This window comes from Microcebus murinus, chromosome 13 (assembly GCF_040939455.1).
Source record: "Microcebus murinus isolate Inina chromosome 13, M.murinus_Inina_mat1.0, whole genome shotgun sequence".
Lineage (NCBI taxonomy): Eukaryota > Metazoa > Chordata > Mammalia > Primates > Cheirogaleidae > Microcebus > Microcebus murinus.
Window position 1 is genome coordinate 61,672,283 of NC_134116.1, and position 27,563 is coordinate 61,699,845.

At 42.8% G+C, this 27,563-nt stretch overlaps 1 protein-coding gene across 2 annotated transcripts; it reads right to left on the bottom strand.

The window, feature by feature from the left end:
* Positions 1-639: 639 nt before the first annotated feature.
* On the bottom strand, positions 640-27,210 carry THSD1 (thrombospondin type 1 domain containing 1). 2 transcript variants are annotated; one of them, XM_012782680.3, is made up of 4 exons: positions 24,532-27,210; positions 20,278-21,243; positions 10,330-10,488; positions 640-2,271 (listed from the first exon to the last, which is right to left on the bottom strand). In XM_012782680.3, the coding sequence occupies exons 1-4, from the start codon at positions 24,587-24,589 to the stop codon at positions 893-895; spliced, it is 2,562 nt and encodes an 853-aa protein (XP_012638134.3). In that variant the 5' UTR covers positions 24,590-27,210; the 3' UTR covers positions 640-892. The 2 variants fall into 2 exon arrangements, with proteins under 2 accessions (XP_012638134.3, XP_020145963.2); XM_020290374.2 differs by lacking the exon at positions 10,330-10,488 and having other exon boundaries at positions 24,532-27,209.
* Between the last annotated feature and the right edge of the window lie 353 nt (positions 27,211-27,563).

Consider the following 27,563-nt stretch of genomic DNA (forward strand, 5'->3'; position numbering starts at 1 on the left):
ATCAGTTTTAAGATGACACTCTCTGAGGTCTCTGCTACCAGTCTGGTCCATGAACATATGTTCACAATCCTGGTGTCAGGTCCCAGTCAGCACCCACTGCCCATTTTCCAGCTGATGCTTTCTTGGAAGACAATACCTTCCTCTCCAAAGTGTTTACTTATTTGCTTAGAACAATGGTGGATAGGTCTTCATCTGACCCACTACCCAAACAACCAGCTTATGCTATTTCTCCAAAGCACAATTAATTAACATAATTTTGTCAAGTCACCTGGACCTCTTCATTGCATTAAAAAACATTTAAGATATCACCCAACTCTGGCCTGAAAGTTCTGGAATATCTTGTGGTATCACCATTTCTAAGTAGCTTAGTGGTCTAATGGTCATAATTAACTTAATTAGCCAAATATAAAACCTGTTCTTTACTGTCCTGGTAGGAGTCAAATTCCTAATGTATGCACAACTTAATAAATTACAAGTCAAGAGTTGTGACACCAAGTTCACTTTGCCCCAGCCCTTGTTAGTTCAGGCTCCCAGATTTCTGCTTCAAGTTGGAAATTGCCAATGCAGCATTCAAAGCATGTCATACCCATGAGTCACATCTTATCATCTTTCATATCCATACAACAGACCAAGCCCCAGTTGCTGTTTAAATTTTATTATCATTGTTATTAATAATAAACCAATAGAAATAGGGTAACAAAGGGAGAAGTTCAGGATAAATAACTTCTTCCTTATGAATTAGAACACATGCGTACACACACATCCTACTCTGGTGTGGGTTATTTCCTGCTCACATTCTGTCCTACAGCACAAATAGTCATACAAAACAGTCCACAGAACAATGTGAGCAGCTCAGCTCAGCTGTGTATAAAGTCTTGGGCTGATTCTTGGTCTAGATTACCAGCTTCTCCACACTAAGGGTACTTGTGGTTTCATCCTCTTCATTTGACCCGAAATATCCCGGGAGGTCCAGCATCCTCTGCTCCGCCTCAGTGAGGCCGAACGAGGAGTTGTCATAGAAGGCGAACTCGGGGTGGGCGGGGAAGCTCTGACACTTGTCCTTCCTACATTGAGAAGGGCTCAGAGGACTGACCCTCTGGTAGCTTTCTTTAGGGGATGTGGGGGAAGACTGCTTTCTTGAGACACTTCTGTGACTGGGGGACGGTCCCCTGCGGGCTCTATGAGGGTCTGTTCTCTCAACTCCTGCCACTAACCCTGCCTGGCGATCCCCCAGGTCCGGTTTCCTTGAGGGCTGCCCCACCGTGTAGGATCGAGGGACAGGGCTCAGTGGGCCACTGGCTCCCCCTGCCCCTTGGGAATGCTCCCGTTTCTCGGGAAACACGTGGGCACTGCGACTCTGAGGCCTACATCTGTCCTCCGCCTGGTCCCAGGTGCGCGTCCTGGAGCTGCAGGCGGGGGCCTGGCGCGGCGTCAGGGTGGACATGCTCCTCTCCCTGAACGGCCGCGCTTGCTTGGTTTCGTGGAAACTCGCCGTCCTCCGGAAGTGGGGGTTCCTGGGGTGGGTCCTGTCCGACGGGCCCCCTCTGCTGCCCGCATGCCTCGTCTGCGACTTGCGGATCAGCGTCTGGCTGGGGCTGACGGCGCAGCTGGCCTGAGGCGCGCTGAAATCCAGCCTGGAGGGAGGCCTCTCCCCGGCCCCCACCACAGGCTGCTCCAGAAACGGGGATTTGATGCGGAACTTGTTCGCGGCAGCTTCCTCCGAGCTTTCCAGGTCCAAGGCGGGGCTGGCGGCAGCGTCGATGGCGGTGTCCGTCAGGGGGCTCTGGGACACGTGGTACACTTTGGTGGTTTCCGTCAGGCCTTTCTTCTTCATCTCCTTCAGCTGCTGCTGGGCCAGGCGGTAGCTAAACAGAGGGGGGATTATCTTCTGGGCGTTGGACTGGAAGCTCTCGCTGCCGGAGGCGTCGTCCTCGGGGGTGGCAGGCACGCTCCGCCTGTAGGTCAGGGGGATGCCCGCGTCCCCCGGGCTCCCCGCCGGCCCGTCGCCCGCGTCCGAGAAGCTCCCGCGCGGCTCGCTCGGCTCGCAGATGTTCTCCTCGTCCGAGTGCTTCCGGAAGCCGGGCGAGTGCGCCGAGCCGCGGCGCGGCGGGGCGCTGCACTTGGGGGCGCGGCCGAACCGCCTCCACAGCGTGATGAGCACCGTGGCCAGGATGATGAACAAGCACAAGGAGATGCCAGTGACCGTCACGATGTTGTTGGACTTCACTGGAACCTGGGGCTGAAGAGGAGACGGGCTGGAGGGCCAGAAAGCTGCAAAAAAAAAAAAAAAAAAAAGTATTGTTTTTTCTCCATGTGTTTCTAAGGGCTTGATCTAATTATCTCGCAGCTAAGGAAAAAAGGAAAATAAACAATTTCTGGTCTTACATAAGGATCTCTGCTGGCAGCTGAAGCCAAACAAGGTCACCACCAAAGTGGAAACACCCCAAAAACAAGAGACCCATAGGAGTGAGGCGACTGGGTAAGCCACCATCAAGGCGATGTCTGTGCTCACCAGCTCCTGCTGAACTCATCTTAAATATTCTGCATAGAAGCAACATGCAGGAAATTTCAAGTTAAAATCAAGATTTTCTCTTATGATAATGGAGACATGGTATCTAGTTGAACACACCTCTGAGAGGCACACTGGAAACTTTTACCAAGTATAAAACTTGAAATGTAAAATGATTTAGGTACGTTTAGGTAGCCTAATTTGCATATCAGAAGAGAAATTAATAGATGAAAATAAGATTGTTGGCAATATGATATAACTCATTTCCCCCTTCTATTCAATAATATCTAGAAACTGTCTTTGCTAAATGCTAAAAGCTTTCTCACTCTTCTATTTTCAGCTGTCCACTCGCCTTCCTACTTTCCACGTGGTGTGGGTTCGTCTTGTTTTTCCCTGCTCTCTCAAACTGCTTTACCCCATGGTCATCAAAATGTTTTATCAAGTGCAGGTGCCACTTGGAGCTGCCTGATTGCTCTGTCTAGGAATTCCAATATTATATTGAATAGAATTGATGACAATGAGCATCCTTGTCTTGTTCAGGTTCTCAGAGGGAATGATTTCAACCTTTACCCCCATTCAGTATGATGTTGGCTGTGAGTTTGTCATATGTGATTTTTATTATTTTGCGGTATGTTCCATCTATGCTTAGTTTGTTGAGAGTTTTTATCATGAAGAGGTGCTGGATTTTATTGAATGCTTTTTCTTCATCTATTGAGGTGATCATATGGCTTTTATTTTTAATTCTGTTTATATGGTAAGTCACATTTATTGATTTGCACATGTTGAACCATCCTTGCATCTCTGGGATAAAACTCACTTGATCATACTGAATTATCTTTTTGATGTATTGTTGGATTTGCTTTGCTAGTATTTTGTTGAGGATTTTTGTATCTATGTTCATGAGGGATATTGGTCTATAGTTTTCTTTTCTTTTTTCTTTCTTTCTTTTTTTTTTTTTTTGAGACAGAGTCTCGCTTTGTTGCCCAGGGTAGAGTGAGTGCCGTGGCGTCAGCCTAGCTCATAGCAACCTCAAACTCCTGGGCTCAAGCAATCCTTCTGCCTCAGCCTCCTGAGTAGCTGGGACTACAGGCATGCGCCACCATGCCTGGCTAACTGTTTCTATATATATTCGTTTGCCAATTAATTTCTTTCTATTTATAGTAGAGACAGGGTCTAACTCTTGCTCAGGCTAGTTTCGAACTCCTGACCTCAAGCAATCCGCCCTCCTTAGCCTCCCAGGAGTGCTAGGATTACAGGCGTGAGCCACCACACCCGGCCTATAGTTTTCTTTTCTTCTTGTTGTTGTGTCCTTTTCTGGCAGGGTGATACAGGCTTCATAGAATTGGGGAGGATTCCCTCCTCGATGTTATATAACAGTTTCAGTAGAATGGGTACCATTTCTTCTTTGTAGTTCTGGGAGAATTCAGCTGTGAATCCATCTGGTTCTGGGCTTTTATTTTGGGGGAAGGTTTTTTTTTAATTATAATTTCAATCTCTCTGCTTGTTGTTGGTCAGTTCCAGATTTTTATTTCTTCTGATTCAACTTTAGGAGGCTGTGTTTCCAAAAATTTATCCATTTGATCTAGATTTTAGAGTTTGTTTACATAGAGCTTTTCATAGTAGTCATAGATGATATTTTATATTTCTGTGGCATTGGTTATAATGTCTCCTTTTTCATTTCTGACAGAGCTTATCTGAGTCCTTTCTTTTCTATTTCTGCTAATCTAGTTAATGGTCTATTGATTTTATCATTTCAATTAAACTTTTAGTTTCATTGATAGTTTGTATTGTTTTTTTGGTTTCCAATTTGTCTAGTTCTGCCCTGATCTTTGTTATTTCTTCCCTTTTGCTAGCTTTTGGTTTGGTTTGTTATTCTAATTCCCTGAGGTATAATATTAAGTTGTTAATTTTTTATCTTTCTGTCTTTTTGATGTAGGCATTTAAAACTATGAACTTCCCTCTTAGGACTGCTTTTACTGTATCCTAGAGATTTTGGAAGCTTGTTTAGTCTTTGTTGTCCAATTAGAAAAAATTTTATTTCCATCTTGATTTCATCATTGACTCAAGGATTATTCAGGAACAGGTTGTTTAATTTCCATGTATTTGTATAGTTTTAAGAGTTCCTCTTGGAAGTGATTTCTAGTTTTATTCCACTGTGGTCTATAAAGATACATGGTATGATTTTGATTTTTCTGAATATGCTGAGACATTTTTTGTGGCCTAACATATGATCTTGAAAAACATCCCATGTGCTAATAAAAAGAATGTATATTCTGCCCATGTCTACGGCCATACTACCCTGAACATGTCTAATCTCGAAGCTAAAAAGGGTTAGGCCTGGTTAGTACTTGGATGGGAGAGTGTATATTCTTGCAGTTTTGGACAGAAAGTTCTGTAAATGTCTGTTAGATCTGTTTGTTCTACAGTTTCATTTAAATCCACTGTTTCTTTGTTAATTTTCTGTCTTGATGATCTGACTAGTTCTGTCAGTGGGGTGTTCTAGTCCCTGGCTATTATGATGTTGCTGTTTCTTTCTTTGCTTAGATCTAGCAGAATTTTTTTAATAAATCTGGAAGTTCCTTTGTTAGGTGCATATACATTTAGGATTGTTATATCTTCTTATTGAATTGCTCTCTTTATCATTATAGAATGACCATCTGTCTTTATTTTTTTACCATTGCTAATTTAAATTATGTGCCTTGGTGATGTCCTGTTTGCCTGAATCTTTCAGGTTTGATGGCCTTCTTGCATCTGGATGTTTAAATCTTTAGCGATACAAGGGAATTTTTTCTCCATTATTCTCTCAAACAGGTTTTTTATGCTTTCTGCCTTATTTCTTCTCCCTCAGGGATATCTGTAATTCTTATATTTGTTTGCTTTATCTACATAGTCTCATATTTCTCAGAGAGATTATTCATTCTTCTTGATTCTTTTCTCTACATTTTTGATGAACTGGGTTAATGTGAAAGTCTTGTCTTCAAGCTCTGAAATTCTTTCTTGTGCTTGGTCTAGTCTGTTAAAACTTCCTCCTGTATTTTAAAATCCCTAAATGACTTTTTCATTTCTAGAAGTTCTGTCATATTTTTTTCTTATATTATCTATCTCTTTAGTGAATTTTTCATTCATGTCTTGAATTTGGGGTGGGGGGACAGTTCCTCTGTGTTGGTTTTCAGCTTTGTCATTGATCCCCTTGATTTTATTTGCCATCCATATTCTGAATTCCATATCTGACATTTCAGTTTCCTTTTAGTTGAAGTCCGTTGCTGGAAAACAATTGTGATCTTTTGGGTGTGTCAAAACTGCCTGTTTTTTCATGTTGCCAGAGTTCTTATGCTGGTTTCTTCTCATCTGGAACTTCTTTTCTCAGCTCAAGATGGATAGCTTTGTGGTACACCTGATCTCTGCTGGGAACTCTGTTGCTCAGTGAATAGAAGGAAAGGTCCCTAGATGGTGTGCTGGAGTCCTACTCTGGAAGACTGACCAGGAAGTAGAGGAGCAGGTGCACTGTGAGCCTTTAACACTGCTGCTCTCTTCCATCTCCCCATTCCCCTGCAGTTGTCACAGGCAATCAGCATGTGCAGCATGAGAATTTGCCCTGGCCTACCAGGGGCAGTGGGTAGGTGGCAGCAACAGGTCTGACACTGGGGTAGACACAGCACTCGGGGCTTGGACCTCAGATGGTACCAGCTGCAGCACCTTAGGTTCATAAGCTAGTGGGACTCTGCTGTACTTTCTCTCTGGGGCAATCCTGCTGCATAGTCTCCAGTTAGCTCCCTGTGTCAGTCCAGAGGTCTGCTGCAGTAGGGGGCAGGGGGAGAGGGCTCCTGCAGCTCCAATTTCAATGTCTGCAGTGGAAGTGTGGAGCCCCAGGCTTCTCTCCTCTGTCCCTTCCCCACATGTGGGTACCTTCCCCAGGTACCTCTGATCCTGCCAAATGCTGTAACCCGATTTCTCTCTCCTTCACTTTAGGAGCCTCCTTTTACCTTGCTGTTCTGTTGATTCCCAATGTTTTCTCTTAGTCAGTCAATCCAAAGGTGAATATCTACTTGGCATCTTCAGTCCTCTCCATGAGAGCAGCATGTGCAGGCTGCTTCTAGTCTGCCATCTTTGCCCCTCCCCTCTTCTCACTTTAGAAAGATGCTCTCCAGCCTTCCACACTGCCACAGCCATATCTTGCTCCTGGTCTTCCCAACCACACTTACAGAAAAAGGAGTCCATATTTGCTGACTTACTGGTCCTACATTATCACCTCTGTCTCCCACAACCTGTCCCCAACATTCCAATGGACCAGCTCCTGCCGAGGTCATGAATTTGGTCTTGATATCCAAATTCAAATTCATCCTGCAGAATTGGCTACTGTTAGATACTTCTTGCTACTTTCTCTTCCTCTTGGTGTCAGTGAGAACATTCACTTATGTAGTTTAGGGAGAAGAGCATGAGTTTTGGAGCCAAGGAGATCTAGATCCTATTCCTGGCTTCACTAGCTCTACAGTCTCCATTGGATGTCCCACCATCTTCATCTCAACATTCCCAAGATTCGGTATCTTCTCCCAGAATCTGTGCTTCCTCTGATATACCTGATCTGAAGGGAATGTTGGTCCCCGCAGTTGCCAGTGCAGAACCCTGGGTTTCATCCTACATGCCGCCCTCTCCACCACTCCCCAGAGTCTTTGAATCCTCCTCTCCCACATCACCACTTCCAGCACTTCATTTGACACATGAATGTCTGAAAAACCCCCAACAGGCACCTCTACTGCCATGCCTACCCTTCTGATTTATACTCCATACTACAGCCAGAGAGATCTTCAAACACACAGGTCCAAACCTCCAAAACCCCTCAGGATCTGGCCCCTGCCTACCTGTCAGGCCTTGTCTCTCCCACTCCCTCCTGTCACTCTATCCCTCAGCCACACTGAACTGTTGCAGTTCTCCAGGTCTCTTAACGGACCATCACTTTCCATGCCTTCATTCACTAAGCCATTTGCTGCAACGCCCCTCCTCACCTCGTTCAGCTGGGAGACACCTTCTCCGCTCTCAATCTTTGGCTCAAATATCACCACTTCCAAGAATGTAGGTATTCTCAGCATGGATTATCACCCCTTCAAGCTTCCATAGCAAGCTGTGGAGACCTTTCTCATTGCAGGCCCTATACGGTACTGTGTATTAAGCCTATTTATGTGCCTTCTGAGCTACTGTGTCATAAGACCTTTGAAGACAGGGCCATGTCTTACTAATCTATTCCCAACCCCATCACAGGAACTTGCACATAGTTGGTACTCAATAAACATCAGTTTAATTAATTGATTCATTATTTAAAAAGTAATAGCAAAATGATCAATGTTCCACCAGATGGAATGTAGGCACAACAGCAATTGGATCCTCCTACTCTCTTGTTGAACAGGCATTGGCATAAAAGCATTCTTTTAAGGCCAAAAAAAACCTCTCTACTCCTAACCAAGGGAAAATAGTTGAATGATGAAAGACTTGTTCCCTGCTGTATCACTTCTCTCATCTCTGGCAGCTGCTGATGACAGTGGGTAGCAGCATTGCTATTACATATTTTGAACCTCTTCACTTAGCTGTTATCTTGCGACTCTAGCGAGCTCCCTTAAAAACCACAGCTGGAGAAAAGCCCCAAAGCTGTTGGGCTTTCCCATCTCTTCCTCAACAAGTCTTTCCCCTTTCGCCTGTAGTGAAGGAGATTTCCTGATGCTATGCAGCCTACAAGCAGATCTTTACATTCCCAAGGAGAGGCAAACAGATTGAGTAGAAAAAAAGGACACTTGGAAGAAAGGATCATTTTTACCCACATATTCATTTATCTGAGAACCACTTAGAGTAGAAGTAGGGAAGTCTCTAGCACTTACCCTTCTTGCTAATTTATAATGTACAAATTTCTAGTTCCCACACAGTTCTAAAGAATTAAGATGCCAGAACATGAAATAATATTATGTTTTTACATGAGATGATGTATTTAAAATGTTGGTACACAGTAGGTGGTCAACAGTTGGTACACAGTAGGTGGTTGATATGGTTGTTACTTCTAAAAGAACAGTAAGACAACACCAGTGGAAACTGATTTTTAAATTCATTTAAGTAAATGGAACTCTGGATGGAATGTCTGAATACAATATGCCATCCCCAAATTGAGAGGATAAGATGTATATGAAGGAAGTTATACACAAGAAGGAGCTGTGAAAACTGAATGGGACTTATAAAGAAAAGAGTAGACAGAGAATAGAGCCTTAGAAAACAGTATGAGATCTAACTAAAGAAACAATGGATTTGCAGTGGGGCCCAAGACCCATGAAAGAAGACAGGCAGATGGAGGGCTGGGAGAAGGGCCGAGGTCTGAGGCTGCCATAAGATAACAACAGAAGGGAGAATAATGTCCTCAAGATGCTAGAAGGAAGGGAACAAGGCCTATGGGACTGGCTGAAAAAGATGAAATAGCAAGAAGGATTTTCTAAGGCCACAGGTGAAGACACTGGCTGAGATACTGCCAGGTGCTTTGGCTAAAATGTGCTCCGAGATCCAAACACAGAAAAGCACCTAACTCCTCCAGATCCCAAAGAAATAAGGAACTAAAGATGGTTAACTTAGTTGGAGAGCAGAAGGCAACAGGACTTGACAGAAGGACTTTATCTAAGGGTCCGAACCAGAGCAAAGGCCAGCCAACCAAAGGGAGGTTGTGCATCATAAGGTGGGATGGTGTGTGGGAAGAGGGAGGATTGTTCATTGCTGTCACTTATGGTAAATGAATGAGATTCAGCTCCATAAGCCTAAGTAAACCTAACTAAGCCATGTGAGCAGCACATCTATAGGCCACTTACATCAAATAACCACTGAAGAGCTATTAGTGTGTGCCTTGGGAATCCTCAGAAAGTGCCAGAAAGGTCAGTCCCTAGGTGATAGCGAGAAAAAGTGTCCTGGCCGGGCACGGTGGCTCACACCTGTAATCCTAACACTTTGGGAGGCCAAGGCAGAAGGATTGCTTGAGCTCAGGAGTTCAAGACCATCCTAGGCAAGAGCAAGACCCCATCTCTACAGAAAACAGAAAAACTAGTCATGCGTGATGGCATGTGCCTGTAGTCCCAGGTATTTGGGAGGCTGAGGCAGGAGGATTGCTTGAGCCCAGGAGTTTGAGGTTGCAGCGAGCTATGATCATGCCACTGCACTCTAGCCCAGGCAGCAGAGTAAGACCCTGTCAATAAAAAGGAAGAAAGGAAGGGAAGAAAAGAAAGGAGGGAGGGAGGGAGGAAAAGTAAAGGAAAAGGGAGAGAAAAAAAGACAAAGAGATGTCCCTTCCTCCTCCTACATAAGGGTGGTAAAGAATAAACTTATGCCAGTCAGGGGATAAGACAATGAGTCTTAGCCCGTTTTTTATAAATAATGGTTTATGTGGTCCCCTTGGGCTTATTTGGCATTATGGGGGGAAAAAATAAAGGAAAACTCTTTTCCACAGTTGTGGTAGGGAGAAATAACAAAAAATCTTAGGAAAAATGATCATTCCTCCCCCATTTTTATATTTTTAAAAATTATTTAATACAGCTGAACCCTTAATTTAGGTCTATTTCCTTGTCATTTCCCTATCCTCTACAGTGTTAAATCCCATCATCTCACTGGTAAGCTTTTCTTCCAGCTTTTCCCAGTCTTAGCCACACTAACAAGTGCAGGGTTAGTAGAACCAACAGCAATCACAGAGCATTAGCGAGTCCACCCCTGAACTCATGCTAGTGACTCTTAGGCAGGCCTGGATTCAATATTCCTTCTGGTGGAGGCTCCATAGAGACGCTCGCAAGGGAAGCAAGAATACCTACCAGCACACTCCTCCAGGGAACACAGGGAGGTCTCCGAGGACATTCCAGGGCAGCCAGGTCTGGAGGGGAAGGAAGTGAGACACACGCGGCGACGCTCTCTGACACCATCCCCACATGTGGTGCTACACTGGCTCCACGGCTGCCACATTCCCCAAGTTTCTGCAAGGACATAAGTCATGCTTTTAACGCTGGTTCATTTGAGATTCAGTATTTAACTGTACCCAAATGAAGCAGCGGAACTCAAATCTCAGGCCTTGGAAAGTCAGTGAGTAAAAACATTCCCAGAGATGCAGAAAGCTGGAAAGAGCGTTGCTCCTAACCTTAAAACAAAGAAAAGCTGCACAATTTACAAAATCTCAACCTTCCTAGAACCCACCAGAGAGCTGAGGTCTCAGGATAACCAACAATATAAGGCAAAATAAAGAAAGACAGGCTCCTCCATGGAAAGATGGGATGCGCGGCACTTGTTTACCTGGGGCAGATACCAGCCCCCATACAAGCCAGTGAGAAGAATTCATCTAAAAAAAGTAATGAATTGCTAAAAACCTAATGTGCACTATCATAGAATATAGAACCCTGAGAAGCCACATATACAAGCAGAATCTATAACCACTTGCAGGCTCTTCTCCACAGATCTCACCGAATGCTCACAAGAAGGACTGAGGACAGGTGCAAGTCCAGACAAAGCCCCCCTCATGGTGGAGGCCTGAGGAGGGAAGGGGTAGCACTGTGGAAAAGACACAAAGCCTCACCCAAATCCTTCTCCCCAGCTCCTCTACCAAACATCAGCCTCAACCACTGGGGAAAAGGCAGCAAATCCTGTGATCCTAAGAGTATGAGTAGAGACTAAATGCTGCTAAGGAATGAAGTAAGAAAAACTCCTTCACCCTTGGGAAGGAGCCAAAAATATCCTGGAAGCAGACTTCTAGAGACCTACCACTGGGGAGGAGCAGGATCACCAAGCATCCCTGATACTCATGGACATAGCACTTGCCTAAGACTGAGGATGAACCAGTACAGGAGAATGGCCTGCCCCCACTTTAGGCTAGCAAGTACCAAGTATTGAATAACAGCAGTCCACTGCTGGGGGAGAGGTACTGCAAGAGGTGAAAACCTCTCTGATGTGAAGGCTCAATCCTAAAGCTGAGGGTGGAACAGAAGTGTGGAGAAAATCCCTCTGGCAATGCAGTACCTTTCCTAAACATAAAGGACACCAGAAAATTTTGAAATCTGTGATGCATTAACAGCAGGAAAAAACCAAACATGGCTCAATTCCTTACTACACTAACCCAATACTCACACTAATGGCCTGCAAAAACAGAGGTATGCCCATTTCCAGGCATTAATACCTTAGTGTCTATAGGTCCAAACTAGATATCCAGCTTTTGACAAAAAATTACAAGACACACAAAGAAGCAAGGAAAAACAATAAACTATCAAGACAAAGTGATCAAGAGAACTAGACTCAGATATTACCTAGATACTAGAACTATCAGAGAATTTAAAATAACTATGATGAATATATTAAAGACTTTAGTGGAAAAGGTGAACAAGATGCATAAAGAAAGAGAAAATTTCATCAGAGGGTTGTAAATTAGAGTCAAATGGAAATGTTAGAATTTAATAATAAGGTAAGAAAGATGAAGAAGGCTCAACTATTAATAGACTCAGCATAGCTGAGGAAAAAAATAGTAAATTTGAATATAGGTCAATAAAAATCCAAACTGAAACACAAAGAGAAAAAAAAAGAGAGAGACTAAAACAGAAGACCCAAGAACTGTGGAACAATATCCAATAGACTCTCATACATGTGATTTGAATACCAGGAGGAAAAGAGAAAAGAGGACAGAAGAAATATTTGAAGAGATAATGTCCAAGAATACTCCAAAATTAATGAAAGACACCAAATCATAGATCTAAGATGCTCAGAAACACCAAATACAAAAAAGCAAACAAACAAAAAACTTAGACCCACTGTACTCAAATGGCTGAAAACCAAAGCAAACAAAATCTTAAAGGTTGCGATGGGGGTTGGAGAGGAGGTGTGAAAACATATAACAAAGAAAAGAATAAGGATAAGAATAACAGCTGACTTCTTGTCAGAAACTATGCAAGCCAGAATAAAATGGAGTGGCATCTCCAAAATACTTAAAAGAAAAAACTACCAACCCAGTAAAAATATCTTCCCAAAATTAAAGGAGAAATACTTTTTCAGACAATAAAAACAGAGAAAATTTATTACCAGCAGGCCTTCACTACAAAAAAAATGTTAAAAGAAATCCTTCAGGCAGAAGGAATATGATACCAGACAAAAGCTTTCATCTATACAAAGAAATGAGGAATGCTAGAAATGGTATACATAAAAGTAAATATAAAATTCATTTTTTTCTAATTTTCAAATGCTCTAAAATATAATTGCTAGTCTACAGCAAAATTGTAGCAATGTATTATGTGTTTAACAGCATCTATAAAGTAAAATATATGACACTAATCACAGAAAGAATGGGAAGAATGAATTTTGAATGTACTGTTCAAAGGTTCTTGCAGTACACGTGAAGCAGTATAATACTTGAAGGTAGATTGAGAGTATATACATTGTAAACTCTAGGACAACCACTAAAAACATTTTAAGGCATAAATAATACACCAATAGTATAGTTAAAGTAAATTATAAAAATATTAAATTAATCCAAAAGAAGGCAGAAAAAAAGAGGAAAAACAAGAAAGAAAGGTGTTACAAATATAAATCTAGCAAAACAGATCTTAATCCAACCATAAAATAACACTAAATATAAATAATCTAAACACATCAATTAAAAGACAGAGATTGTCAGATTCGATTTTTTAAAAAGTATGATCCAATTATACGCTGTTTAAAAAAACATATTTGCACATAAAGACATATAGAGGTTAAAAGTAAAAGGATAGAAGAATATATGCCTTAAGACCAATTATAAAAAGAAAACTAGGGCCGGGCGCAGTAGCTCACACCTGTAATCCTAGCACTCTGGGAGGCTGAGGTGGGTGGATTGCTCAAGGTCAGGAGTTTGAAATCAACCTGAGTGAGACCCCGTCTCTACCAAAAATAGAAAGAAATTAATTGACCAACTAAAAAAATATATAGAAATATTTAGCCGGGCATGGTGGCACATGTCTGTAGTCCCAGCTACTTGGGAGGCTGAGACAGAAGGATCGCTTGAGCCCAGGAGTTTGAGGTTGCTGTGAGCTAGGCTGACACCACAGCACTCACTCTAGTCTAGGCAACAAAGTGAGACTCTGTCTCAAAAAAGAAAAAAAAACAAAGAAAAACTAGCGTGGCTATATTAATGTCAGACAAAATAGAATGCAGAGCCAGGGATATTACTAGTGATAAAAAGGGACATTACATAATGATAAAGGGTCAATTCAGCAAGGAGCCTTAACAATACTAAATGAGGATGCACCTAACACCAGAGCTTCAAGATACACAAAAAGCCCTCCCAGAACAGCCATTATTGATTGATGAATGCAAACTTCTCCTCCAAGCAGATACTTAATTATTGCCAGATAGAACAATTGAATAGTTCTCTATAAAGAATCAACCTAAATCTCCTGTTTATCAGGACTCATCCAACCTTAAGACCTATCAGGTCCTGCCAACATCAGGCACCAAAACATCCTCTGCATAAAGGTTGTTCTTCATCCTTTATGGAGAAAAACTTCTAATGCAGCCAAAGGTATATAAAGCTCTACAAAACATAAAAGTATACGGCAGATGCAATCTCAGGTGAGCCAAGTGGTGCAATCTTTGGAGTGAGTAATGGAATATGAGTTCTTTACAGCAATTAAAAGTCTCTGAGGATTTTCACAAGAGTGGGAGCATTATAAACCAATATCCTGGAGGAGTGTCAACTGAGGCACGGTAATTATGTTCCATCCAGAGGTCCAACTAAACACAATATTGGTTCTGTGCCTCCCAGAGCACACTGTAGCTCCTCCTAAGGCAGAACAATGAGCTGGCTTTGTCCTCAAGGCTTCAGAGCTGTTCCAACACTAAGCCTCCAGTACTTAAAAAGCTTTGAGAATCTCAATATTAAAATCTCTCTGAGTTAAAGTATTGTGATTTATTTTTAAATCTACTGGGAATCCCACTACTATGAATTCTAAATTGAAAATTAAGTGAATGTACAGTTTACCTTTCTCCTGTGCTCATATTTAAGATAACAAAAGGTAGAATTAAAAAAACTAAGAATCCTTTTGTTATTCTTTCTGAGTTCTTTTACTTTATATAATTTACTTGAATACATAAAGTCATTTGTCAAACAAAAACAAAAGTCCCATTAGTGGGGATCACGGAAAAAAAATCAAAGTTTTGATAAAAGCATAAATCTTAATGTCAAAGAAATTCCATTTTGAAATGTTAAGTATTCTTTTCCCTTGAAAATAAAATCATAGCTTATAGGATAATTAACAATAAAAAATGAACATTTGACCTAAGTTTTTATGTCTTTACTTCTAAATCAAATTAATCAAACAGGAAATCACTCAAAGAAAGCAGTGATCAAATTTAATCAGAAAAATTTAAACATGTCTTAAGTAACTCTATCTCATACCTGAAGATCTCCACTAATAACTTTGAGGAAACCAAGAGTGATGGCACCTCCCTGTAAACTCAGCTACTCAGGAGGCTGAGGCAGGAGGATTGCTTGAGTCCAGGAGTTTCAGAATAGCCTGGGCAACATAGCAAGACCCTACCTCAATTAAGAAAAAAACATTAAGGAAAATACCTGGAAAAATGGGAACTCATGAGATAACTATAGTTTTGTATTAGAAATGAAAAGCAAGATGACCAGTACCTCAAATAGTTTTACTTCAGTCTTATTGTTTTGTTTTGTCCTCTTTAGATGTCCACATGTACACTCATGCTGTATAACAAACCTGCCTGGCCAGGCTATATGCCTTTCAGGCTATTATAGAGGATATTAATTCTGAATGAGCAAAATTTGTCCAGAATGTGAAAAGGGAGATTTGTTTCTGCCCCCAACACTATCTGAAGGAATACAACCTAGGAAACATTCACATCTGCAAGACATTTTGCTCTAAAGACTGAGGTCACTAAACAAATATGCTTATAAGAAAATTGTATAGGCATAAGTGAGTAGCTATAAGTAGCAGTAGGAGCAAAGGGCCCTCTATGATAAGCAGTTCAGATTTTCTTTGCATAGAACAAGGCTCACTTATACTGAACAAGTCATGCTTACGCCTGGGCCAGTGGACTCCAAAGTGGTTACACGTCTTCCAAGAAGGGTGGGTGGCACAAGATGAGCCAGTGAATTGAGGAAAATAAATAGAACCTCTAATTTTCCAATCTAAAAGCTTCACATTGTTTAATGCATGGCTTGACAGTTGACTATGTGGAAGGCAGTTATAGAATGATGGTAAAAGCAAACTCTCAAACTAGTCTATCTGGATTTGTATTCTGGTTCTACCACTTAAACAGCATTGACCTTGAGCACATTACTTAATCTTTCTGTGCCTCCCTTTCTTTACCTATAACACAGACAATATGATGAGCCTAACTCATAGAGTTGTTATGAGGACTAAATGGGTCCATAAGTTACTCAAAACAGTGCCTGCAAAGTAATCATGATATTATATAAATGTTATTTATCCCATGGAAGGAATTAAAGATCATAGTCATTTTGGGCAACATACAGTATGTATTTGCTATAAATTTTTATTTACATACTATCCTAAGGTCTTAAGACATACTTGGAAAAAACAAACACATACACATTATTCCATTTTCAAAAGGAACTCATAAGAGATTCAGTGTCAGTCAGTGGCTCACACAAGTCACAGTGGGTCCCTAAATGATGCCATTTGGCAAAAAAAGACACTTGACTGGCTAGACCTATCTAAATAGAAAGTGAAAAAAAGGGAACTCACTCAGTTCAGTAATAAATTTATCTACTAAAAACACAGGAAGTCACTGAGATTCCTATTGTGAGCCTAAATTTCATCTCTCAGCCTGAGAGAGCCACAGCTGCTGTGGGTGAGCCACACAGAGAACTGGGGGTCTCCAGGTGTGCTTGGCTCCTCCGTTTACTGCTCCAGGCCCGCCGTTGGGGGTGTCTGGCAGCTGCTGCCTGGGGCAGCCCCGCACGGAGCCCCTGACCACCCTTAGCCTGGCAGAGAACCACGCCCCGCTCTGCCCCTTCCCAGCATCTTTCCACTGTTAGTGCAGGTTTTAAGAACCCCAGTCTTGGCTGGGCAGGATGGCTCACGCCTGTAATCCTAGCACTCTGGGAGGCCGAGGCAGGCGGATTGCTCAAGGTCAGGAGTTCGAAACCAGCCTGAGCAAGAAGGAGACCCCTGTCTCCACTATAAATAGAAAGAAATTAATTGGCCAACTAATATATATAGAAAAACTTAGCCAGGCACGGTGGCACATGTCTGTAGTCCCAGCTACTGAGGAGGCTGAGGCAGTAGGATTGCTTGAGCCCAGGAGTTTGAGGTTGCCGTGAGCTAGGGTAACACCACGGCACTCTAGCCTGGGCAACAAAGCGAGACTCTGTCTCAAAAAAAAAAAAAAGAACCCTAGTCTTTAGACATTGAATCGAACCCCCTGTGAAAAACCCACCAGCTTGGAAAACCAACAAGGGAGCCCTCCTGCCCCCAACTGCCTTTAATCAAATGGTTCAAATTGTTGACTTCCACCTGTTCATAACCATTAAATTCAGCCAGAACTTTTTTCACTGAACAAGTATCTCCTTTAGAAAAGGCAAGAATATCTTGGATAATTAAATTAGTTCAATCTAATTGTTTTTCTCCTAATACCTCACTGAGACGAGCCAGACCTGAGTTCAATTTTCACTTTTATAAGCACATACTGAGCACCTATTAACGTGCCAGGCATCCTGAGTGGGCCAAAGAAAGAACATAAAAAACTTCATGGCAGCACAAGTCGAGTTTTGCCACCAAATGAGATTCCCCTGTCGTGGGGGGAAGGGAGAGGGAGGAAGACATTAAACAAGCAATGGCAGAAGTGATAAACGCCATAAAAGAAGACCTAAAGAATGCCGCACCAGCTTACAGCAAAGGAACCGAACCAGCCCGAGGTCAAGGAATAGTAACCCTAGCGGCGACTTGGAGGATGGGTGAATGCTAACCAGGGGCCCATGGGAGGACAGTATCTCAGGTGCCAGCCCAGAGATGGTGACTGCAGACGTGGGGAGAATCCATAGAGGATTCCCATCCTCATACCAAGTGAGGTGACTGAAGGCTTTTCAGCAGGGGGACGGCCTCAGCTGATCTGAATGTTAAACAGTCCCTCTGGCCGCAGGGAGGGAACCAATTAGGAATCTGTGGCAAGAGTCCAGGTGAGGAATGGCAGAGGCTTAACCCACGTAGGGCGGTGGAACTGGGGAGAAGTGGAGAGACTGACACCCAGGAGACAAAGCCATAGGACGCAGTGGTGCATTCTGTACAGTAGGAGAAGAGGAGGACTCCTGGTTTCTGGATTGAACGGTGAGAGGGGTGGTGGAGTCCCACACTTAGGAGCAGGGCTGGGGGCACACGCGTGAGTCTAATTCCAGACTTTTGAGGGGCCCTGGAGACACCGGAGGGATGCCAGCTATTGCGCAGGGCTTGGATGCAGGGTAAGAGCAGGGCATGACAACCACCTGGAGTTGTTAGCGTCAAGACTGATCACTTGGCAAGTGTGTGACATAAAAGGGAAGATGACCAGCACCTGGGGGGTGAGACAGGCGGTGGAACTGGCAGGCAGAGGAGGCAGTGAAGGAGCAGCCAGGGTGGAGGGAGGTGAGCAGGCGAGTGTGACATCCCAGAATCAAGGTCAATGACAACGTGGACTGAAGTGCCCCTGGGTCTGGGGACCTGCAACTCGTGCCGGGCGGCCTCTGTGAGAGCACTGTCAGGGGAGGAGCCAGGGGTGGAAACCAGTCTGCAGTGGGTTGTAAAGAGAAGGAGAGGCAAAGAAATGAACCCCAAAAGGTAGGCAACTATTTCAAACAAAGTTTTGGGGCTATAAAGGGAAGAAGAGAGAAAGAAGGTAATGTCTGGGGAGAACACAGGGTTAGAGATGATTTCTGTTCTGTTCTATTTTTAGATAAGAGAATTAAATACATTTCACAGCTGATGAGAATGATCCAAGAAAGGAGGGACAGTTGAAGATGGAAGAGAGAGAGGGGTACTGACTAGCAGAAGGTTCCAGAAATGAGCAGAGGGGCTGGCATCCACAGTGCAGGGGAGGAGCGACAGGTCACGGGGACAGGAAGGAGGGGAGAGGATGGGTCATGACGCCTGCAGGCGTACAGATCTTTTGGTGGGAGGGTGCAGGGTTCCACCTAACAGCTCTCAGCCCGCTGTGTGGCCGTGGGCAAAGTCGACTCTGAGTTAACTAACCAGCAGGCAGGGGCTGAGGCCTGAGGAGAGTGGAGGAGGTTGGAAAGGGCTGTTGTGCAGAGCAGGAGCATGACCTGGCCAGGGTGATATGCCAGCAGCATTCAGGCCCCGCTGATGGTGGAGGCATGATGTACCCATAGTGGTAACCATCTGCCTAGGTGTGACCTTGTCATGCAGCCTTGGCAGCCTGCGTACAGCGGGCGACTGGCAGATGGCTAAAGTCACGCAAAGCTGGGGTGTGCGCTGGCAGGCACACTGGAAGGAAGACAGGGCAGAGGAGTTCAGGATGCTGGTAGGAGAGTAAAGAGATGGGCCACGGAATCTAAGCTGGATAGAGAGGTGAGTGCAAGCTGGAAAGTGGCCAGTGGACGGGGAGGGAGCCGAAGGAAAGGGACTTCTGGGAAGAGGGAGGGGGTAAATTTGCAGCGAGGAACACGGGGCTACAGACAAACACAGTCAGAGGCTTCTGCAGTCAAGGGGCACTGGGCTTAGTGGGGATGAAGATGAGAACAGCAGGCAAGCGAACCAGACCACCTCCGCCAAATTAAAACCATGCTGCCGGGCGTGGTGGCTCACGCCTGCAATCCTAGCACTTTGGGAGGCCGAGGCGGAAGGATTGCTTGAGTTCAGGAATTCGAGACCAGCCTGAACAAGAGCGAGACCCCGTCTCTACTATAAATACAAAGAAATTAGCCAAACAACTAAAAATAGAAAAAATTAGCCAGGCGTGGTGGCACATGCCTCTAGTCCCAGCTACTCGGGAGGCTGAGGCAGGAGGATCACTTGAGCCCAGAAGTTTGAAGTTGCTGTGAGCTAGGCTGATGCCATGGCACTCTAGCCCAGGCAACAGAGTGAGACTCTGTCTCAAAAATAAATAAATAAAACCATGCTAAGACCAGGGCTGTAGCCAGGAAAAGGGAAAGAAATACAAAGAGCAGTGTGGGGAATGGATGGAATTGTCACAACCCCGCTTCTTTGTGATTAGGCAGGGCCTTGCACCAAAAACTCAGAATCTGGAGAAGTTTTCAGATCAAATCTGTTTTGATTTCTAAGTCTTTATTCCTGTAATGAATGATGTAAGAGAAAAGAGAGAATGCTCAGCTACAGGCAGACAGAAATTACTAACTACAGTTTGGGATTTAGCTTTGAGTTCTAGTCGTGTCTGCCATGGACTTACCGTATGATATAGTAACAGGATTTTTAAAATATAATTATAGCTAATGTTTATTGAGCACTTTCTATATGCCAGCTGAGAAGGTTACATGTTTATTTCATTCAGTCTTCACAACTCTGAGGTAGGTATTTTATTATCCCTATTTTACCAAGGGGGAAACTGAGACCTAAAGAGGTTAAGTGGGTCTGTTTACCACTAGTCTTAATTCTTCAGATAAGAATGATGATGTCAATTGGTACAGTATAAGGAAAGAACCATAAAAATGATGGTACAACTGCCTAAAGTTCACCTAAAATTATAGATAATAATTTTGAGTACATGAAGACACAGATTTGACTTAAAAATGTTTTAAAAATCTCAATACCAACCTATATTTCTCTGGATTAGCATGCACTCCTTCTCCTTTGCAGAAAAATGGCTTCTGCTTGAAATGCCAAAGTCAAAGCAGTATTTATTCTTCCCCACGTCAAACAAGGTACAGTTAAATACTGTTCTCCTCTCTCCCAGGGGCAGGTTGTTCTCGGCCAGCTGAACACTCCTCCCCGCAGGGTGTCCGGGGGCGTCCTTGAAGACAGCGATCGCTCCCTGGACGAAGATACAAGGCGGGGGCAGCACCGTCACCTCCACGCCGGACTCGCACGTGAGCTCTGGCACCACCACCAGTTTGTATCCGAACTTCTGGGCCAAGTCAATGGGCCCCGTGGAGGTGATGACCGAGTCTCGCCCAAGCAGCCTCAGCACCACGGTGACATAGGCTTCTGGCCCCACAGGTGCACAGCCAAACTCAACCCACTGACCTTGAGCGAGCTCTGTCCTTTTGCTGGCCCTTATCTCCAGCGGCTTTCCCGGACTTGTTCTTGCCTGGGGAAGACTGTTGGTGAAGGTGACGTCCACCATGATGTCGGGCTTGTCCCCAGGAAATGGGCATAGCGGTTGACTGGTGAAAAGGCCCACCTGGAAGGTGCCTTCTGCTGCCTTGGAGGTCCTATTCAAGTCGACGTGAAAGACAGGCCATTCCACCTTCAGAAAGGCACTTTTCTCCCACTGGGAGACTGGAGTGCCATTGTCTGTCGCTTCCAGAGTCATTGTGAACCTGTAATCGCCAGCCTCCTTGAAATAGAAGCACTCGAACTCGAGCGTTCCCCGGGACTGGTTGGTCAGGAGGTACTTCGTGCTAACAGTCTGATTGGTGTTGGCCTCCAACAGCAGGACAGACACATTCCTCAGCGTCCCATTAGCCCCATCAGCATACTGGAAAGCCACAGACACCGTCTTGTTGCTTAGCGCTACATGGCCTGGCTCTCCCAAGAAGAGATATTCAGCTTCTCCAAGAACTGAAACAAAATGGTCAGGGTTGGTTTTTAAGAGGTACATTTTTTTTTTTTAATAGACAAGGTCTTGTTCTGTCACCCAGATTGGAGTGCAGTGGCACAATCATAGCTTACTGCAACCTCGAACTCCCAGACTCAGGCAATCCTCCCACCTCAGCCTCCTGAGTAGCTGGGACTACAAGCCCACACCACCATGCCCGGCTCAAAAACAGCACTTTAGACAGAAGAGAAGTTAGCATTGAGCCAAGGGTAATGCAAAATGATGCTGAGTACAGATCTGGGAGCTGGGCAGCTTTCCATTCTAAAGTGGCTCTGTTCCATCGTCTTCATTTTTCATAGTTATATTTAAAATAATTAAGGATACTCTGAATTCACAATGCTCAACGATGTAATATATCTGTAATGAAAATCTATAAAGCTAGAATAACTGACAATTCTCAGGACAAAAATCCAGTACCTCTCATTTTCCATTTTAATCATATTCTGGTATTTAGGGGAAATGGATATAGAGAGAAGTAAGAGAAAGCTCTATTTAAATGACACAACACAAACTGCTATAGATTATTTTAAATGTAAGACCCTAAATTTACTTCAAAGTTATTATTTTCTGATATTCAAGACAAACACTTGGGAATTTTTATCAGTGACAGAACCAGTGTCCTCAGTTTGTGTGAGGCAGAAATTTTTAGATGCACAAGAAATATTGACACTTTATTCTGCAAAGGTAACCCCAGGAATGTTTATGAAACAACTAGATTTGTCGTTGGCAATTTTAATGACATTACAGCGATGAGTATTGGCCTAGATAGGACAGACGACTATTGGCTTCCCAAGTATCATTCAGTTACGATCAATTATATCTTTTAAAAAGAGACCCCACAGAGCAGCTGAAAAGGACAAAGAACACAGACACACAAGAATCCTTGTTTCTGTTTTGAACCCTGTCCAAATACGTATCAAAGGAGGCGGAATTTGGCAACGCAACAATCAGCTGGCCCATGGTGAGAGTAAGAATTCTAGATTTAAGGGACTGCAGTGCCGTTTAGGTTTGAAAAACAATTTACGTAAGTATGAATTTATTATTCTTATTATATATGCATCACACATATATAATATATACATAGCATATATGTTTAAAGGGGCTCATGTGTTTTTGGTTTTGGCTGGTAGTCTTTAAAATACCCTTATAGATATTCAGTCAATGATTATTAGAATCAGCACATGAATATCTTGGCACACAGAGGTGGGTTTTTTTTTTTTTTTTTTAATTAGCTCAGTACTTCACCTAGTTGTTATTTGAGACAAGGTGAAATAAAATATCTAAAATTTGGATAGGCTTGAATTCTTGATCACTTGTTTGAAAACCATAACAGGATAAAGTTTTTGTTTTTTTTCCCATTTAGACAAAATAGAAGTTGAGGGAAATTCCCTTTTGCTTGGAACTGACTCAAGAAAGGTTGAGGAAGGTGGCTGATTCTGGTGCAGCTCGCACGCTAGTTCAGAGCCGACCTGGCACCTTTCGTGAACTAGGGCTAAAGAGACTCCAGCACTTACCACAGCCACAGGAAGAAGTTAAGACTGAGGACAAAATCATATTAATTTGAATCTGAAGGGGGCAGGATGGCTCTATGGTGCATTTTAAGATTAAGAGACATACACAACTTAGTTAACTAATGAAAGTCTATTATGAATGACAGAAATTGTCAATGAGGCAGATCAGATTCTGATTTAATGGGAAGCCAATCAATGAAACAGACATGCAAGCCCAGTTGGAAATGGAGAACAAAGATGCAATTGATGAATTCCAGCAGCAGCAGATAGGAGGTGTGTATAAAGGGAGAACTCCCTTCTTTACTCCAGAACTCCTGTTCCTACAGACAAGACTACATTATCATTTAGAAAACTATGATTTGGTTCTTCCACATCCTGACTACTATAACAGTTTTCTCTATTCTTTAATTTCCTCTCTCCCCATTTCTTTATTGTATTTAAAGTAACTGGTGTCTCTATATAAACATGTTGCTTTAAAAAAAAAAACACCAAACTGGTAATGGTATATTTTGATCAATACAAAGTGGAGATAAATGGGGAAAAAAAACACATCTATGAAAATATCTTACTTTCCATTAGTGACCTATGCACTCACACTCTATGCTCTATTTTGTATTCATTCATGTTTTATTTTTATATTCTAGTAAAATATCTTGCTCTTAAGAACAACAACAAACATCCTTGCACACTGGGTTTAAATGGAGAATTTTGATGTTTGATTTATCATTATGCAATCAAAGAAACTTATAAATGTTTGTAGAAGCCTGCTACATGTAGAGCAATCTGGTTTTAGGTAGGAATACATTACTTTAACAGAATTCATTTCCACATTAGTTTTCCTTAAATGAAGCATCTTCTTGTTTAAATAAACTTCTTAAAAAAACAAAAAACTGAGAAAGGAGATCTAAGTAAAATGAACAGCACATGCTCTGATCCATTTAACTGGCTGTAACACTGATATTATACAAGCCAGTATTGTTTATGTCTTAGATCACATTTTTTTTCATCAAATTTGAAAACAATTTCCACTTCCATACCATCAATTGCTTAGATGTCTGTGAAATATCTGGAAATCATCAAAAGAAAAGTAGTGATTATGTCACATTGTTGACTCTATTGGTTCAGTAGTTGCATAAAATTCTGAGAATGGAAACAAAATGAATGCAGAGAACTAACTTTAAGGCCCTACTATAAGCTCAGACATTCAAGGTGTTTCACATTCTTGATTTTTTTGTATCACAACAACCCTGTGAAGTCAGTATTGTTACTAAGGTTGAAAAAGACTAAGAAACTTGTCTAATAACGCACAACTGTCAAGGATTGAAATTCAGATTGGTTCCAAAGATACGTTAGCATCAAAACTCTCTTGTTAAGTGAAATCTTATGTAAAACTTCAATATATAATACATCACTTCATGTTTGTGATTTATTATACTGAATTACTAGAAAATCAAAGAGAACTCAAGGTAACATGTTTGTCTCCAATTTGTGAAAATGGAAGTAAGCTGTTACTATTTTTTTAAAAAGTTAAAATATATTTAAAGTGAAATTTAAATCAGTCATGCAGAACCCCTGAAACCCCATAAGAGAACCCAGGGTTGCAAGGATCACACTTTAAAGGCGTTGCACTATAGACCCTACCCTGCCTCCTTCATGAAGAGTCATCAATATAATGCATTTATAAACCTCACACTTATGTTTATTGCTACCTGTAGCATTAAGTATATTCACAATACTCACCATAGTCACAGAGCACCATCAACAATAGATTTGAGAAGTCTTTCAACATTGGTTTCATTCTGATCAGCAAAATCCCAAGTCTTTAGTCTCCTCATGTCCTTTCTCACATCCAAATTGTGATTTAAAAAAGAAACAAAACACTTGAAATTAGAACCTCAAAAAAATGATGGCTCCATCAATGTGATTCATAAAATAGTAATCATGAAATGACAAAACTATCCAAGAAGTCAAACTTTGTGATACTGGAAGAAAACTACTGAGAACACTAATTTTCCTAGGTGTAACGACCTATAATTATATAAGTCCCTTCTAGTCCATTGTAGCTCACCTGTCAAGAACATCCAGGTGTGCTCAACACCAAGATGATCTTTGCGAAAACACCAGTCTCGTCTCTTTATAACATATCCTTAAGTGGAGAGTTTATTGTTACTTGCTTAATTTTATCGAAGCTAATAGCCAATTTGGATAATACATTTTCACATTATTTATCTGCTTGACATTTCACACTGATCAATTTACTAAATTTTTGCCAGACTTTCATTTAGCATTGAGCTGTGTACACTCAAACCATCCCTGCCTGGCTTCCACAAGAGGGCTATTAACACTTTCTTGCACAACTGATGTATCATGTGGGTTACTTCATTTCTTGATTCCTAGGAGGTACAGCAAAGCTTTAAAAAAGATACCCACAGTATTACAATTGAATGTGAACTCCATGTGGCCCTGACTTCCCTTGTTTAGGGTAGTCTAAGGAGAAAACAGGTAAATTACAATTATCATTCTCTGTCAGTCTTGCAAACATAGCTGCTGGTATGCATCCGGATACAGATGATTCACACAGCAGTCTTCCCAGACCACCTAGGAGGGCAAGGAAGACCTTGTTGGCCTGTGGTTCAGAGTGATTTGTGAAAAGCAGCACTTACTTTAATATAAACAGACTATTAGACCATAGAATAAGATGCATGGCATTTAAGAACATTTTTTCCATACTAGATTCTAATAAACTATGTGCTTTTTAAACATAACCAAATCCATATTTTCTTAATGTCTACAGTGCCCCATTGCTCTTAGTTAATATATTTTGATAGGCAAGTATATTATATTCCAAATACATGTTATATCCCTTCAGATAAGAGCAGAAATTAATGGAATTAAAAGGACTGGTGTGAAATAAGCCAAAATTCAATGGAAAGGAAACTGGTGTGTCTCTATTAGCTTTCTGTCAGTATGAGTTGCTTGAACAAAGGAAATATTGTACTTCCTCAAAGGGAAGCAGAGATTTGAAGGATTTGAAGTGTAATTATGGAGATGATTAGGGCACCCTCCTTTCCCCAGCAGAAAAAGAAAAAGAAAAAAAAAACCAAAAAATTCTGTTTTAGTTGAATTGCCCACAGATTTGACCTAATCTTTTCCTTGAACATGGACTGGGAAACCCAGCCAAAGACAGCAGGTGAGGCCCTTGCAGAAGGCATCACCATATCCCTTGGACAAGTGTGGGCACTTTGGGCAATTAAAATGCTTTCTTTAAGTCACTGATACTCAGTAACCAAACTAAGGAGTAGAAGCTAGCTCCCCAAAGTTGAACTGGCAACTCCCAAATTGCTCACTTCTACTACTATAGAAGTTAAAGCCCCTAATCGTAAATGATTTTGTGATTATAACACATTTTCCTTCTTATGAAAATGACCGATAAAAACAGAATTGTGTGATAATCTATGTTTAGAACTGAATGGAAATGGACTTAACAAACCAGCCTATCAATGATTGTCATATCAAAATCATAACATGCTTCTGTATTTTTTTTTCCAACCTTACTTGCTTATTTTCTCTGAAATGTTGTTCCCAATACCATGACTTGCTACTTACAATGTTTGGCTTGAGAATCGTTCTAAGCAAATAAGAACTTAAGTATACTTTACCACATTTGAAAATACTTTTATATAGCCTTCACATACATAAAAGTTTATAGAGAAATTCTAAATGCACTGGCTGAGAGGGTGGGGAGAAGTGAGTATTCTCAATGGCTAATAGCATCACTCAACCTTAGACCCCACGTTTTTGCTGAAACCAGCTAAGACAGACGCTTCTATATCCCTCTCCATAGCTGCAGAAAAAGAAAATGAATTAGGCTAATATCCATGGGACCGATGACTTGTCAAAGGATAAAAGGGAAAACAAAAAGAGGCAAAGTGATTTTGTCCCTTTTGACAAACATGCACATGCTCGTGTGTGGATCTAAGAATAATATTTATGAGAAGGAAATCCCTAATTCCAAAGCAGCTGGCGTAAACAGGCTTTATTTATGTACTCAGTGCAGTCTGCTCTGCCCTGGCCCCGCGGTTAGGGGGCAGCTTCCCTGGGAATCCGCGCGCCTGCCCCATCTACTCAACTTTCCCGAGCCCCGCAAGTCAAGTTCAAGCTCGGAAGTCTAGCCCTGGGGTCGTCGGCATAAGGCCCTCCTCATGAAGACCGCTTTGAAATGCTTATTCCCTCATACTGTTTGCACCCCAGAAAGGACTGTATTCGGGGGCGGGGGAGAAAACAAACTTATTCTGCAACGCTTACTATCCCAAGGCGCGATTTTCCGAGTCTCGACAACGCGGACCCAACTCCGGTCCGTCTACGGCGGGTCTCAGTCACTCCGCGACACCTGCGCCAGGGGAGAGCCCGAGTCAGGTGAAAGGCGGGACTGCGACCTGCCGAGACGGACACCTTTTTAAAGCGTGTCCCCCGGGGCGGAGGCGGGCGCCCGGAGGGGGGGAACCCGCCGTCCACCCGCGCTTTCGGGCTGCGGGAGGCGGCGGGGTGCGGGGCTTTTCCCGACCCCAGCGGAGCCGCCGAGAGCCCCCGCGGCTCAGGAGCGCACGCCGGGCCGCGGGCGCTCTTCTTACCTCTCGGGCCTGGCGGGTGCGGCGGCCCGGGCCGGCCGGGCGGGGCGGCGGGGCGGGCGGGAGGCCTGCGGGGCCGCGAGGCAGCGCGCGGAGCACCCCGCGTCGGGACTGCGCCCTGGCTCCGCGGCCCGCCGCTCCCGC